This window comes from Anabrus simplex, chromosome 2, assembly GCF_040414725.1.
Source record: "Anabrus simplex isolate iqAnaSimp1 chromosome 2, ASM4041472v1, whole genome shotgun sequence".
Classification (NCBI taxonomy): Eukaryota; Metazoa; Arthropoda; class Insecta; order Orthoptera; family Tettigoniidae; genus Anabrus; species Anabrus simplex.
Window position 1 is genome coordinate 182,523,191 of NC_090266.1, and position 13,105 is coordinate 182,536,295.

At 38.7% G+C, this 13,105-nt stretch overlaps 1 protein-coding gene across 2 annotated transcripts in view; it reads left to right on the forward strand.

Moving 5' to 3' along the window:
* The window catches only part of LOC136863988 (U6 snRNA-associated Sm-like protein LSm2), an 86,037-nt gene extending 80,116 nt beyond the window's left edge, over window positions 1-5,921 (forward strand). For both annotated transcript variants that reach the window (XM_067140462.2, XM_067140461.2), the window contains exon 4: window positions 2,455-5,921. In XM_067140462.2, coding sequence (XP_066996563.1) covers window positions 2,455-2,580 — 126 coding nt within the window. In that variant the 3' untranslated portion in view covers window positions 2,581-5,921. The remainder of the gene's footprint in view (window positions 1-2,454) is intronic.
* Window positions 5,922-13,105: the final 7,184 nt, after the last annotated feature.

A 13,105-nucleotide genomic window follows, 5' to 3' on the forward strand; every position in this document is an offset into this window, starting at 1 on the left:
AGTTGATCTTTCCTTTCTTCCTAACATTTCTTCAGCAGTCCTAGAAACCTCATTCTTCATGACTGTGCATTCTTCCTCTATTGTGTTTCCTTCAGCCTTTTTATTTAATCCTTGTGCAACATGTTCCTTCAAACAATCCCTCACACACTTTTGTTTCAGCTTGTCTAGATCCCATTTCCTTGCGTTCCTTCCTTTCTTCAATTTCTTAAACTTCAGATGGCATTTCATGACCCACAAGTTGTGGTCAGAGTCCATGTCTGCTCCTGGCTCCTGGGAAAGCTTTGCAATCCAACATCTGGTTTCTGAACCTCTGCCTAATGATAATGAAGTCTCGTCCATTTATAAAGCAGTCGTTTGTGGTGTTTGAACCAAGTATTATTAGCAAGCACTAAATTATAATCAGTGCAGAATTCAACCAGCCGACTTCCTCTTTTATTCCTTTGTCCCAATCCGAATTCTCCTACTGTATTTCCTTCTCTTTCTTGGTTTACCATTGCATTCCAGTCTCCCATCACAATTAGATTCTCATCACCTTTTACATATTTTATTAACCTTTTCACTGCCGAGTTTTGATGACCAGGTGAGGCCTCTGGGCCGGGTTTTTTTAAAGGAAGAAGCACTTTTACAGATACATTTTACCGATACTATTAATGGAATACATATCATCCTCTTAGGCCCGCAGCCCAATACGGGGTCAGGATGAAGTGAGATTATACTTTACACCATATTTTTTACGGCCGGATGCCTTTCCTGATGCAAACCTCAGTTGAGAATGTAATGAATATGAAATGAATGATGGTGAATGAAACTGGGTAAGGAAGTGGAAGAAATCGGCTGTGGCTTATGAATAGGAACTGCCCCGACATTTGCTTGGGAGTGCAAAAGGGAAATCACAAAAAAAAATCTTAGGACAGCTGACGGTGGGGTTCGAACCCACTCGTCTGCCGAGTGCAGAGGTTGGCTCCATAACCGCAGTATGTTAATACGCGCGGCTACTTCGCTCGGTGATACTGCTACTGAAATATAATGTAAAATTGTTGATCCAAGAACAGGTGTTATCAAAATCATTTACATTTGTGGAAAAAAGTGTTTATCTGAGGAGGAGGTGACAATTCCGCATGAGATTCATCATTACTACTTCGTCTCACACTTTCTTGTAGTTCAATCTCACCACTTAGATATTCTCCATCTTCATTATCAAAATATAGCTCTCCAGAATCACTATTTATGGGAAACATTCAATTTCTTCGTTAACAAGAGAGGAATGTATACTTCAAGACACCATGATGGCTACACGTTAGCCGGAAAGATGTTCCACTCCAACGAAGCTGAAATAACACCAGATCGCTTTCAAAACACGCGAAATGGAGTGGTATATCTGCTGTAGAGAACTTCTTTGAGCATTTCCATGGAATCTCAAAGCATGACACTATATCTCGTTCATTTATGAGATTGGTGAAGTACACACTGCACGAAAATGTATATACGCGGGTTTGGCGGACGAAGCATGGCGTTCAATAACGTATATATACGGGTTTGGCAGTGAATGGGTTAAATCTTTTATCTCTTCATATATGCTTTTGATTTCTTCATCATCTGCTGAACTAGTAGGCATATAGACCTTTACTATTGTAGTGAACATTGGCTTGGTGTCTATTTTGACAGCAATAATCGTTTCACTATGCTGGTTATAGTAGCTTACCCGCTGCCTTATTTTCTTATTCATTATTAAACCAACTCCTGCATATCCCATGTTTGATTTTGTGTTGATAATTCTGTAGTCGCCTGACGGAAAGTCCTGCTCTTCCTGCCAGTGTACTTCACTCACACCAACTACATCTAACTTTAGTCTATACATTTGCCTTTTCAGATTCTCTAACCTACCACAACGATCCAAACTTCTAAAATTCCATGCTCCGACTCGCAGAATGTCAGTATCCATCTTGCTGATGATTTCCCCCTCTCGTGTAGTCCCCGCACTGAGATCCAAATGGGGACTATTTTACCTGCGGGATATTTTACCTAGGAGGAAGTCACCATCAATTCATCATTCATACAGAGAGAGTTGCATGTCCTCAGGAGTTAGTTACAGCTGTAGTTTCCCGTTGCTTTCAGCCTTGTAGCAGTATTAACACAGCTAACCCAGGTTGAGCATTATTACAAGGCCAGATCAGTCAAGGCTCCAGACTGCCACCCTTGCAGCTTCCGAAAAGCTGCTACCTCCCCTTTTCAATGAATCATTCGTTAGTCTGGTCCCTCAATAGATACTCATCCGTTATGGTTGCACCTGCGGTTTGGCTGTCTGCTTCATTGGGACATGCAAGCCTCCCCACCACAGCAAGGTCACATGGTTTGCAGGGGAGTACAGAACAAAATATTGGTTGGGGCAGCTGATTAATGTGGTATATCCGGCACTCATTTTCTGTATTAATCTAAAATATATCTTCTTTACAGCTGTCTGTGAAGAATTGTTTCATCCGGGGTTCTGTTGTCCGTTATGTTCAGCTTCCTGCTGATGAAGTGGACACACAACTATTACAAGATGCAGCAAGAAAAGAAGCAGCTGTACAGACTCGCTAATTAGACCTGCATTGATAAGAATTTGATGGATATTTTTGTGCTCTTAAATGACAATATGTGGTTCATAAATATATCTGTTAAACATTTGTACCTTTTGGTTATGTAAGATTGGAGCAATTCTAATTTACTTGTGATAACTGTTCCGAAGATGATGACTAGCTGTTGTATTGGTCCGATTATTGGTCATTTGCAAGATGTGGAACGTTCCAGAGAGACATGTTAAAATTTTTGTTCAGTGACACTTGTTACGAGATTGGCATTGAGGCAGAAGAAAGCTACTGTGATTATCTCGTGTATTTCCATAAAAATGGTGCTCTTGATGCTGTTTCCTTTTTAATGTTTGTTTTGCTATCATATGCCAGTTCCAGAAAAGGGAACAAGGCCATCAAGTCTGGCATCAGATTCCAGTCCTTTGCACTGCTCTGAGGAGGCAGGGAATTTAGAATGACCTGCGTGGATCAAAATGGAAATGTTAAAAGGTGGTAAAATTTGATCTCTTGAAATATAAATGAAACTCTCTCATTGAGGAATTAACGTCAAGTTGGGGAGTAAATGTGTATTATGGCAATTGAAAAAACTGTCCAAGACTGGGAAACGGTGAAGGAAATAATTTGTAGTATCTGAAGCCTTCTCTTTTCAATTTCGAATCAGTTAATTTGTAACTATGTAGTTCTTCAGTCTGCTTAAACTAATTTGGCGTAATACATTTTTAAACTGCTTGAAAAAGAAACAACTTAATTAAAAGAGAGTGACATGACTTGTTCTTGAAAGAACAACAGATTCTATCAAATCTGACTCAAATATTTAAAAATGTATAAACATATATGTTTATTTCTTTTTGAATACTTGTGAACTTGAAATCTGGAACTTAATGAAGTCCTTTTTTTCTCCAACCAATGCAGTGTGTTTGAGAACCATTGCTCTGTCATTGTCGTGGGTCCAACTCTGTAATTATTACTCAAAATTAGTTTCAGCAGACTGAGGGACCTAACAGTTAAAAAAGAAAAGAAAATAGTAATTTGACTCAAATACAAAGTGAGTTGTAAACCCATCTAGAGTTGATCTGGATTTCTTCTCCTCTTCCTCCCCCTCTTTAGTGATCTTTCGTCAGTTGTTCTTGCATTAGAAATCCCCTGCTAGAAATTGGTGTTCCGGCCCTCTTTAATAATAATACTTTCTCTATGGTAATACCAATTTACTATAGAACAAAGAAATATGAGGTATAAAAAGATGGATAAGAATCAATGGAGCATAAGAAAAAATTTAATTCAAGTCGTCCTGTTCAGCCTCTCTTAATCCATTTTTTCCCTGATCAAATAAGTGATTTCAAACATAATAATGATATCGGTTTTATGTCCCACTAACTACTTTTACGTTTTCGGAGACTCCTAGTGCTGTAAGTATCCCACAGGAATATTTTTGTGCTCTGGTAAATCTACCAACATGGGGCTGATGTATTTGACCACCTTCAAATACCACTGGACTGAGCCAGGATTGAACCTGCTCCAAACATTTTTTCTTGTCATTTCTCACAGGTGCATACCATTACATAAGCATTAGTCATCCTCTGTATTGTTAAAGGTGCAGGGGTGAACTTTTTTTAACATTGCATGTCTTTTCAGATTATTAGCAGCCATACTTTTTAGTATTGGCTTGTTTATGAGAATATATATCAAGTTTGTTGTAACATAATTTATAATATAATTCGAAGTTTTAGACAACCTATGGGAAATATTTTTCCACATTCTTGCCTTTATGTCATCAGCACTTGGCCAGCTACCATGATTCTATGCATACTTAGGAAAAAGTGTATGACATCATCATGTAATATTTTTTCCATTATCTGAATGTGGTCACCTTAGATTTTGACAATTTCTTCTTTAACCTGTTGACGAGTGCACCTAAAGACAGTCAATAGAGTGCACACAGCATTTGTCGTTTGGTCCTACATGAGGGAGCACGGCATTTGTCATTTTAGGCTAGTACTGAGAACTTAATTGCTTACTGACGTAATATGACGTCTGACGGCATTTTTTTGGAACTTTTTCAGTTATTCGAATAGTGTCGCTGTACAAATCCTAGTTCTGTATGCTGGTGGTCTCTCGCGAAAATGCGTATACTCCCTACAGTGTAAGAGTTTGGCGCGCCATTGGCCTACAGGTTACAGCAGTGTTACGATTGCTGCCGATATGGATAGTTTTTTGTGCTCTTCGTAGCTGTAAATATTTTTGGTTTTTGTAAATATAACTGTGAATGTGTCTTCTTTTGTAAATTACAAGTGATTCAATGGAGTTTCTGGACACAAGTGATGATGTTATAGATGAACTAAATAGAGATATTAGTGAAGGTGATATATTAAAATAGTTTTGAAATGACAGTGTTTCCTCGATCCAATATGTCTTTTCATGTGTCTCAAAGTCTCTCAAAGTTGCAATAAATAAGTTCATTGTAATTTTTTTAAAATTTCTTACTCCCCAGAGGTTGTTTACCTGTCAAATACGTACTCGGATGCAGCCGGCATTATTGCACAGCACATGCCATGCGCACTCGTCAAAAGGTTAAGAGTAATTTTTATGTTACAAATTGGTATGTATACTTAATGTTGATTGTGAATGTCCCATTACCCTATTCAGTTCCTATCTTTTATTTAACCCTCATTCTTCCATTTCACACATCACTTAAGTTTATTTCCTCTCACAACTCCAGCAGTGAAAGAGGAGTTAAGGACTATGGTGAGTTGTGTACGGTATTTAGGACGGATATCCTAAAAATGTTAAGCATATGTTTATTTTCCTAAGTGATATGATATACCAGAATTACACCCTTTATTGTAACTGCTCTTTGGAGAAGATAGTGAATAGGAGTGTTCTAAATGGGTAAATGGTTTCCACAGTTTTCTTTTAGTCAGAAACAAGATACTGATGGAGTTCAAGCATTCTCTCTGTTCTGTTTTATGTCCACATACTCTAGATACCATCATACCATTTTGTATTGTTTTATTTTAAAATATTATATTTCATTTCCTTTGAAATTATCAACTCCACCACCTTCATGAATGGTATGTAGTCATTCATAGTGTTTTTGTAAGTATTTATTTTGTATTTCCACCTTCATAAATGGTATAGAGTCACCTTCAATGTTTATGTAGGTATATATTTCATGATATGTTGTGTTTAAGACAATTCCCAAATGAAGAATTTGTAACCAAATTACCAGCTTTCTACAGCTAGTAGTCAAGATTTCTATGCAAATTAATTTTTGGCAATAGTATGGTAAAAATATGGAATATTTTCTTCTCTGTTCATAAGCAAAAGATTGTAATAAAGCAGATTTAATTTGCATATCATCATTTATGCTGAAAAACTGTTTATCTGTATTTTGGTCAGTTTGACAGGAAGGATGAAATGTGTTTTCCTTAGTCTACACAGATTGCACAAGCAAGAATTTAACTTTGTATACTTAAGGGAGTTATTTTGAAATCATTTACTTGTTGGGAAATTAATTTAGCAGCTTATTGCCGCAGATCCCCAGAGGAGTGCGACAAGCTTCGGCAGCCGGCACATTTCCTATCCTCGCTGCTAGATGGGGCTTCATTCATTCCATTCCTGACCCGGTCGAATGACTGGAAACAGGCTGTGGATTTTCATTTTCATTGCTGCAGATATAGTAGATATGGTTCATTCAGGTTTCTTGATGATGTCAAGTGATGGCATTTCATGAATCATGCTGTTCCTTTCAGCCCTAAGCATGGAGGATTTTGACTACAGATGCAGAGGTTCCAACTATTACGGATTGTCCATAATTATTATGGATCTCACCGCACAATTACGGCATTACGATCAAACTGTAAATTATTATGGAAGAGCGACATTAACACAAAAATAATTCTACGAAACAAAGGAAAGAAGGAAAAAATTCTAATCCTTTCAAGCATTACTGCTCAACCCTCCTTGTTTCACTGTTTGTGAGTTGGCAACTTCAGTGTCAATAGGAAATATCAGAGAATTTATGCCTACATTAAGTGCATCTACGCTGGAATTGCTTATTGTTCAGAAGATGAAAATGTCATAACCGGGGGAAGGATGCTTCAAGAAAACCTACAGTGAAAAGTAGCATTGGGTGCGAAACAACCTACAAAGGATGTTTTATCACAAAACTAACAGGTGGGCCGATGACCTAGACGTTAGGCCTCTTTAAGCAACAAGCAAAACTAACAGGTAATGTGCAAATTTTATTGTGTAATATGATGTACTTTAGAATAGATTGCTGTTAGGAAGTGCAAAGGAAGTGTCATTATTGAGAAGGGAGGAGCATGCATTGGATTTGACTCAAACATTTTCTGAGAGTAGGTGGAGTGGACATTACTGATAACCCACTTCAAAGAATAGCACCTCTGAAGATGGCAGAGGCATTCAGGATTGTAGAAAGCGCTCGTGCTACCTCCTGTGACTACTGTAGGAAGTTTCATGCACAATAACCCTGAAACTGAGGGTGATTGCAAGGTTTATTGTGCTGTGTAAAGTCAGACATGATTGTTTCATTTTCTTTACTGTGTTTCGATGTCGTTGATGAATACCAGAATGTTAGAACTACCATGGCACTACTTAAGGTTACACATGATGTACAGAAAGCTATGGACAGAAGACAAGTGACAGTTTTATGTCTTCTTGATGTCAGTAAAGCTTTCGATTTTGTTGACCCAGGCATACTAATTTCTAAACTGAGTCAGTCACCAACCAAACCCATTGTCACTACAGCCCTTGAAGGGCCTTGGCCTACCAAGCGACTGCTGCTCGGTCCTGCAGATTACGAGGTGTCGTGTGGTCAGCATGACAAATCCTCTTGGCCGTTATTCTTGGCTTTCTAGACCGGGGCCGCTATCTCAACGTCAGATAGCTCCTCAATTCTAATCACGTAGGCTGAGTGGACCTCGAACCAGCCCTCAGGTCCAGGTAAAAATCTCTGACCTGGCCGGGAATCGAACCCGGGGCCTCCAGGTAAGAGACAGGCACGCTACCCCTACACCACAGGGCCGGCCAATCAGTCAGCAGTGATCTGAATTTAGAGCAGTCGCCCAAATGGCAGATTTCCTGTTTTTGTAGTCTTTTCTTAAATAATTGCCAAGACTTTTGGAAATGTATTGAACATCTTCCTTGATAAATTATTCCAATCCCTAACTCCCCTTCCTTCAAATGAATATTTACCCCAATTTGTTCTCTTGAATTCCAACTTTATCTTCATATTTTGATCTTACCTACTTTTAAAAACTTCACTCAAACTTATTCATCTACTAATGTCATTCCACGCCATCTCTCCACTGACAGTTCGGAACATGCACTTACCAATACAGTATAATGGGTCTGTTATTGGACATTATACATTTTCAGGTTAACTCATTCCTGTTGCCAGCATTTTGTCCCAGTGTGCTAATTTGGGCTCACCAGTTGGTAAATAGCATACTTACCAAAGACACATGGCTAGTGCGTACCTTGGAGGCCACTGCATGGGCTATTTGAAGCTACCAGCAATGCCAGTGTACTATGAGTCTTTGTCACTTTTGCAAAAGTTGAAGCTTGCCAGGCTATCAGTTGATATGGATATGAGTAAATGTATAATGTACAATAACGGACCAATTATATTGGTATTATAAATTTACTCATTCAGCACAAATAATTCAGGTTCCTTAAGGCAATCTATATCCATAACATACCACTTAATCGAGCAGCTTGTCTCCTTTCTCCCAAGTCTTCCCAGCTCAAACTTTGCAGCATTTCCATAACGCTACTATTTTGTCGGAAATCACCAGAATAAATCAGCTGCTTTTCTTTGTATTTTTCCAGTTATTGAATCAAGTAATCCTTATGAGGGCCCCATACCCTGGAACCATATCCTAGTTGGTGTCTTACCAGAGACCTAGATGCCCTCTCCTTTACATCCTTACTACAACCCCTAAATACATTCATAATCATGTGGAGAGGTCTGTACCCTTTATTTACAATCCCATTTATGTGCTTACCACAATGAAGATCCTCCTTTATATTAGCACGTAGGTACTTAGTGTGATCCCCATAAGGAACTTTCACCCCATCAACACAGAAATTAAAACTGAGAGGACTATTCTTATTAGTGAAACTCACAACCTGACTTTTAAACCCGTTTATCATCATACCATTGCCTGCTGTCTGTCTCACAACATTGCTGAGGTCTTTTTGCAGTTGCTCACAATCTAGTAGTTTATGACTCTATACTGAATAACATCATCCGCAAAAAGTCTTATCTCTGATGCCAGTTTCTTACTCATATCATTTATATATACCAGGTGGCCCGCGAGCACCGTACTTTCCACTTATAAATGTCCCGCTCTAATGATAAATTGGATGTCTACCGACTGATTTTCACAGGGTATTACTGCCAGCAGGCAGGTTATATCAGAATATTAAGAGATAACAACCGGACAGTCACTCACAGCATGTTCCTCAGCTCTACCCGTTTAATGCTACCCCATACATTAGTAGACCTTGTTTTCTACCGCATAGTACTAGGCTGGTATATAGTACAGCAGCACTACTTTTGCTGTCTATATATTAGCAATGGCTAGTGTGTTAAGCAATGATGAATGCACAGGCATCATTTTAATCTATTGGAGAATCTGGTCGAAATGCAACCGAAGCTCGCAGGCAGTATGCACAGGAGTTTCCAAACAGCCATCGGCCTTCTATGCACACATTTCGCCGAACAGAGCTGCAAATAGTAGCTAATGGGTCCTTCAAGGCACATACGAGCAGGAATAGAGCTGTCTGCGACAGTGCTGACGTGTAGAATGTACTGCAATACTTTGAATGTAATCATTCACGGTAAGTTGAACTTCCCCTTACTGTGATGATAAAATAATACTAATAATATACAAATCATCATTGTTACAACGTGCAAATGTTACATAGGGCAAAGATGAGATGGGAGTGTCCCGAATGTCAGTACAAAGGATCGTGAAGGAGAGAAAATGGCACCCATATAAGGCACACCTACATCGGCAACTCTAAGGAGATCATTTTGGTCGCGGGGTAACATATTGCTGAAGAATGGCCGTGGCAGTACAGCAAGATCCACATTTCATCTGGAATATCCTGTGGAGCGTTGGATATTATCTGAAATTTTTAGAGACCGACTTGTTTCTAGAAATTTTCTAGAAGATATTCCACTGCAGCTAGTACATTGGTTCTAGCATGATGTTCCAGCATTTGCCTGGTGTGAAAATGGGAGACCACGCAAACCATCTTCAGGGCTGTCGACAGTGGGATTCGAATCCACTGTCTCCCGGATGCAGGTATTATCTTCAAGGCAACGCAGGTGGAAATTCTCTATATCTCGAAATTTCGATAGCTCTAAATAAAATTCAGCTCTGGAGGTGATTCGAGATATCGAGGTACGACTGTATATCAAGAAGAGTGAAGAGTGAAGTAAGCGCGTCCTGAGTGTGGACTGGAGCTCAACCTCAGTAAGTCCAAACTTAAGGTGACTGATAGAGCAGTACAGGTCGAGCTCACAGGTCGTTTGGCAGTTGTCACTGCGATTGCCTGATCTCATCCCCTTGACTTTTTTTCTGTGGGGATATATCAAATCGAAAGTATATGAAACTGAGCCAGAAAATGCTGAACAAATACAACAAATTCGTGAGGTCTGTGCTGCAGTGACACCTGAAATGTTGAGATGTGTCTTTGCAAACACTGTGAGATGTGTTCAGCACTGCCTGCACCATCAGAAACATGTTTTTGAGCATATGTGTTGTAAGTTCTTGTGGATCCAAGTGTGACATTTTAATTTTCTGAGCTTTGAAACTATAATAATATGTTTTTGTTTAATACAAAGAACTCTCTTATGGAGTGGAATGTCTGCACTTGTATAATTTATTCAATTTTATTTTCTGTATCTTTGGTGTATTTGCAGATGCACCTTGTTATAGAACATGTACAGTAAAATTACTGCTATTTTTTTCACAACCTCCGAAATAGAGTACATTGTAGCTCTCCTTCGAAAAAAAAAAAAAAATTATTAGGAATCCTATGCTTCACTATCGCATGTGGGACATTTGTAAGTAGAAAGTCCTCTCAGTTTTAATTACTGCGTTGATGGGGTGAAAGTTCCTTTTGGGGATCATTGTAAGTATCTAGGTGTTAATATAAGGAAGGATCTTCATTGGGGTAATCACATAAGTGGGATTGTAAATAAAGGGTACAGATCTCTGCACATGGTTATGAGGGTGTTTAGGGGTTGTAGTAAGGATGTAAAGGAGAGTGCATATAAGTCTCTGGTAAGACCCCAACTAGAGTATGGTTCCAGTGTATGGGACCCTCACCAGGATTACCTGATTCAAGAACTGGAAAAAATCCAAAGAAAAGCAGCTCGATTTGTTCTGGGTGATTTCCGACAAAAGAGTAGCGTTACAAAAATGTTGCAATGTTTGGGTTGGGAAGAATTGAGAGAAAGAAGAAGAGCTGCTCATCTAAGTGGTATGTTCTGAGCTGTCAGCGGAGAGATGGCGTGGAATGGCATTAGTAGACGAATAAGTTTGAATGGCATTTATAAAAGTAGGAAAGATCACAATATGAAGATAAAGTTGGAATTCAAGAGGACAAACTGGGGCAAATATTCATTTATAGGAAGGGGAGTTAGGGATTGGAATAACTTACCAAGGGAGATGTTCAATCAATTTCCAATTTCTTTGAAATCATTTAGGAAAAGGCTAGGAAAGCAACAGATAGGGAATCTGCCACCTGGGCGACTGCCCTAAATGCAGATCAGTATTGATTGATTGATTGATTGATTGACATAAATAATCGGAAATATAATACTACATATCTTACGTAGTATTGATCGATACGACCACTAATAACATAATTATTTGGGAATTAAATTTTTGGCCTACCCCTAAACTACCATTTCGTTCAGCGTGAATAAAATTATTTATGGCCTAGATTATAGCGACTTATTCCCCGACTTTGCATACCGGTACCGATTTTCATTGAGATAGGACTACTAATATAAATATTTCAGAATTCCATTGTAGGCCTTCTCCTAAACTATCATTTTTCTCAGCGTGAATACAATTATTTATGGCCCAGATTGTAGAGACTTATTCCTTGACTTCCCCTACCGATCTTCGTTAAGATACGACAATTAATAATAAATATTTGAGAATAAAATTTTAGACCTTCCCCTGAACTACCATTTCATTCAGCGTGAGTAAAATTATTTATAGCTTAGGTTATAGCGACTTATTTCCCGACGTTGTATACCGATTTTCATTAACCACTAATAACATAAATATTTGAGAATTCAATTTTAGGCCTTCCCCTAAACTACCATTTCAGTCAGCGTGAATAAGATTATTTATGGCCTAGATTGTAGCGACATATTGCCCGACTTTGTATACCGATTTTCATTAAATTCTCTCAGCCGTTTCATCGTGATGCGTGTACATACAGACAGACAGACAGAAATTACGGAAAAGTAAAAAATGCATTTCGTTGTCACTGTGGACATGACCGATACAGAAATACCATTCTTTTCAAATTCTGAGCAATGTACAGACAAAACTCTTATTTTATATATATAGATAATCATAATAATAATACAGTTATAGTTATTAATAAAAATGCTGAATTTACCAAGCTCGATAGCTGCAGTCGCTTAAGTGCGGCCAGTATTCGTGAGATAGTAGGTTCGAACCCCACTGTCGGCAGCCCTGAAAATGGTTTTCCGTGCTTTCCCATTTTCACACCAGGAAAATGCTGGGGCTGTACCTCAATTAAGGCCACAGCCGCTTCCTTCCCCCTCCTAGCCCTTCCCTGTCCCATTGTCGCTATAAGACCTATCTGTGTCGGTGCGACGTAAAGCAACTAGCAAAAAAAAAAAAAAAAAAGTGCTGAATTTAATCTGAGTGGGTAAAAATGTGCAAAATTAATTTGGACCAGACTGTTGGAACATGTGACAGAAAATTGGACTGCAAAAGGGTTAAGGTACTTATACACTCCCTTCCATTTTTCACTAAAATTTGTTTGAATGCTAATTAAGCTTGCCATTGTCAAAGCTCAGTCTCTCAACAAGCAGTCTGCTGTGGATGAACTCATACCTTCACGATTGTCAGCAGTTTGTAAAATGTAATTCCAATTAATATTCATCCTTCTCCATTTATATAAGCAATATCACTTCATCAGTTCATAGCCCCTTCTCTTCTACATTTATACAAGCAATATCACTTCATCAGTTCCTAGCCGCTTCTCTTCTACATTTATACAAGCAATATCATTTTATCAGTTCACAACCCCCTTCTCTTCTCCATTTTATATAAACAGTGTCACTTCATCAGTTCACAGCAGTAGACACCACTTGCGGAAAATTTATAATTATACTTACATTGTGTTGCCTGCTGCCATTTCTTGATGGATGCAGTACTTTTGTATCCATCTCTTGGGACAGGCCAGAGTAAAGTGTAGCTTTCACCGAAGTCCCAGTCTAATCCATGGCT